This window comes from Citrus clementina, unplaced genomic scaffold (assembly GCF_000493195.1).
Source record: "Citrus clementina cultivar Clemenules unplaced genomic scaffold, Citrus_clementina_v1.0 scaffold_9, whole genome shotgun sequence".
Taxonomy (NCBI): domain Eukaryota; kingdom Viridiplantae; phylum Streptophyta; class Magnoliopsida; order Sapindales; family Rutaceae; genus Citrus; species Citrus x clementina.
Window position 1 is genome coordinate 12,880,418 of NW_006261964.1, and position 3,235 is coordinate 12,883,652.

The following is a 3,235-nucleotide window of genomic DNA, read 5'->3' on the forward strand; positions in this document are numbered from 1 at the left end:
AATGTAAAAAGTATAGGTAAAATATTTTATTATTTATCTTATAATAAATTTTTATTTGTCATTCAAGTTTTCTTATAATATTTTTTTTATCATTTTACTAATAATTTTCTTATATATTTATTATAAGAAAATTTTCACAAAATAAATAAGTATAAAAAATTTTTATTATTAATTTTTTTGTTCATATCAAAACATATGTTTCTTATTTTTAATACTTTATTTTTTATTTAGTTTCTATTCATGTGATTTATTTAATTTATAACAAATATAAATAAAAGAGTAGTTGAAAATAAGGGTAATATTGTAAACTTATACTATTAGGGGGGGTTTTTGGCCATTATAAAAACAGAATGGGGAAAATGATATATATTGATTACTGTAGGGGGGAAAGTGGCAATCTCCCTAAAATTAAGCATATAAGTAGACAACATAACGCAAAACTACCAAAACGATAAATAAAAACAAATATTGCATAATAAATAACAAGTGGTAAAATTTATTATTAGATTGTTAATGTCATGTTTGTGAAAGTTTATTATTAAAGTGTACGTTCTTATTTATTGAGAAATAATAATTTTTGTGATTAAACTCTATTTTGATTTTTTAGTATTCTTTAATTTAAGGATTAAGTTATTATAAAATTTATAATTTTTATCCACTATACTTTTTATATTTTAATATCAATTTAATAATTAATAACAATTAATAATTATTATAATTTTGATATAATTAAATTTTATTAAAATAAAAATTATTTTGATAATAAAATTCAAACCAAACCCAAACCAAACCCAAATGGTTTGGTTTGGGTTAGGTTAAAAATATTTGGGTTGGATCCAAATTTTTATGGTTTGGTTTGGGTTAACTTAAAATCCAACCCAAACCAACCCATGCCCACCCCTACCATGAAAGTTATTTGCAATGAAATATCCAACAATGCAATAATTAAACACATGATAAAGAACTTGGGACATACCTTAGTTGGGTGCTATCATTCCCTTAAATAGGACAAGTTTGTGCTGTATGCCCAACCTGACGACATTTTCCACACTTTCTAGAGCTTTTTGCTACACATTTCGCTTTAAACATAGCGCACTTGGTCTTTACAACTGCAGGATTACGAAGTTTTGTTCCCATCCGTAATTTTTTATTTGGGAGACCGTCTCGTTCAGATTATTGTTCATAAGTTAATGTTAGCCGATTGATTTCTACCAACGCATTTTCATAGGCTTCAACGTTTTTTGTTGCATTGTAGCACATTTTATTGTAAGCTGCAGACAATGCACTAAATCTAGCCACCTCTGAAACATCGGTGTCAACTTCTGGTATTGTGGTCCTGCAAGTATTGTGCTCCTTGGCTTTTTTTGTCCATCTACGAGGAACCATATTGTCAGGAATCTTTTCAATTTGTTCCACTTTCAAGACATGAAACATATGCCTACAAGGAAGCCCAACGGACTCCATCATTTGACAAGAACACTGTATGTTGTTTTCGTGTAGATTGTGGATGACAATCCAACATGTTGTTGGTGTCCCAAATTCAGTCACTGTGTACAAAGCAGCATCGACAGCTTTGACAGTTTTTACTTCGATGACCGCTCCTTCTCGCAGCATCTTATCTCTAACATTCGAAAAAACTCTTAATGGGAACAATTGTGGATCATGTTTCTCCAGGCTCTGTAAGTGCGTTCTTAAGACAGGAGTACTGTATTTGGTTTTGAACTCATCGTATGTTTCTGTGGTACGAATATTGCGGAGAGCACGATCGATTTGTCGCACAAACTCAAACAATTTTAGTTTATGTTGGACAAATCGGCTAAGATATGCATTCATACTTTCACATCGTTGAGTGCTTCGCATACTAGCAAAGAATGTTCGTCTAAGATAAGCTTCCGCCCAGTTGTACTGCTTCAAATACATTTTCTGTACCCATGCATGATGTTCAAGTGTGAATTCAGCCACTACAGCTGACCATTGGGTTTCAAATTCAGTTACCGTCATAGGTGTCAACATCAAATCACGAAATTTTCTCGTAAAGTCTTCGTTCTTCAAATTAGCCTACGCATTGCGCTCAAGATGACAACAACAAAGACGATGGATGCACCCGGTAAACACGGTCTTTATTGCCTTCGACATTGCCTTGTCACCATCAGTGATTACAGACACAGGCTTTCGGTTGCCCATAGTGGATAGGAAAGTTTGCAGCAGCCACGTGCATGAGTCAATTGTCTCATTTGCGAGCAAAGCAAAACCGAAGACTGTTGTTCTGAAGTGATGGTTTGTTCCGACAAGTGTAACGAGAGGTTTATGATATGCATTAGTCTTATACGTTGCATCGAATGCCAACACATCACCTAAACACTGATAGTCATAATGAGCTACACAATCAACCCAAAAAAGTACGCTATTTTCATCATCTAGTGTGTACTTAAAGCAAAGCCAGGGTCATGTTCAGATTTTGCCGCAAAGTATGCTATAGTTGTGTCTGAGTCAGAATCTCCAACCTCGGCACGAGTGGAAGCATCTAGTGTGTTTTGCATGTCTTTGCGTGTAAACCTTAGGTTTTGAGGCCCCTCTACCTGATCAGTCATGTAATCCATGAATTGGCAAGTCTTCACACCAACATGCCTTAATGCCTTTGCTTGCGCAAGTTCTGCATCAGCAACCTTTCGATGTGAACGAATGAGATGAACTTTATTATTAGAAGCCAAATGATGGTTGTGCTCAGGCCTGAATTCTTTGGAGATGTATTTACCAACTAATTCATCGTAATTCACTCAAAATGATACCCAACACCCGGTTCGTGGTTCTCGCACCCTACTGCAGTTTTGAGATTGTCTTTCATCTCTTACCCCTTCGAAATGACAAACCCAACGTCGAATTGTGATTCGTCCAGTCTTTTTTCCTCGCCGCATATCATCTTTCCTAATACCAAAACCAATCATTCGGGCATAATTGTTATACCACAATTGTGCATCCTCTACTGAGTCGAAATGACTGTCAAGTACGTCCGATGCCTGTAAACCAACCTTTGGAGCAATGGATATTCCTAGGTTGCTGGAACTATGTGGGCTACTCATATTTAACCCTTGTTCAACCAAAACTTTGTTAATAACATAATTCACACCCTTTATCTTAATAATTTAATATAATAATAAATATGAAACCATCTATGGGAGCACAAATCTACTACTTAAATTATAGCACATACCTTTGTTGGAGAGAAACTTGACTT

General features: G+C 34.6%; 1 protein-coding gene across 1 annotated transcript; it reads right to left on the reverse strand.

Annotated features, from left to right (window-relative positions):
* Positions 1–1,173: 1,173 nt before the first annotated feature.
* Positions 1,174–2,001, reverse strand: LOC112099241 (protein FAR1-RELATED SEQUENCE 5-like). The gene has a single exon (XM_024186445.1). It carries the CDS (start codon positions 1,999–2,001, stop codon positions 1,174–1,176), a length of 828 nt encoding a protein of 275 aa, XP_024042213.1.
* Positions 2,002–3,235: the final 1,234 nt, after the last annotated feature.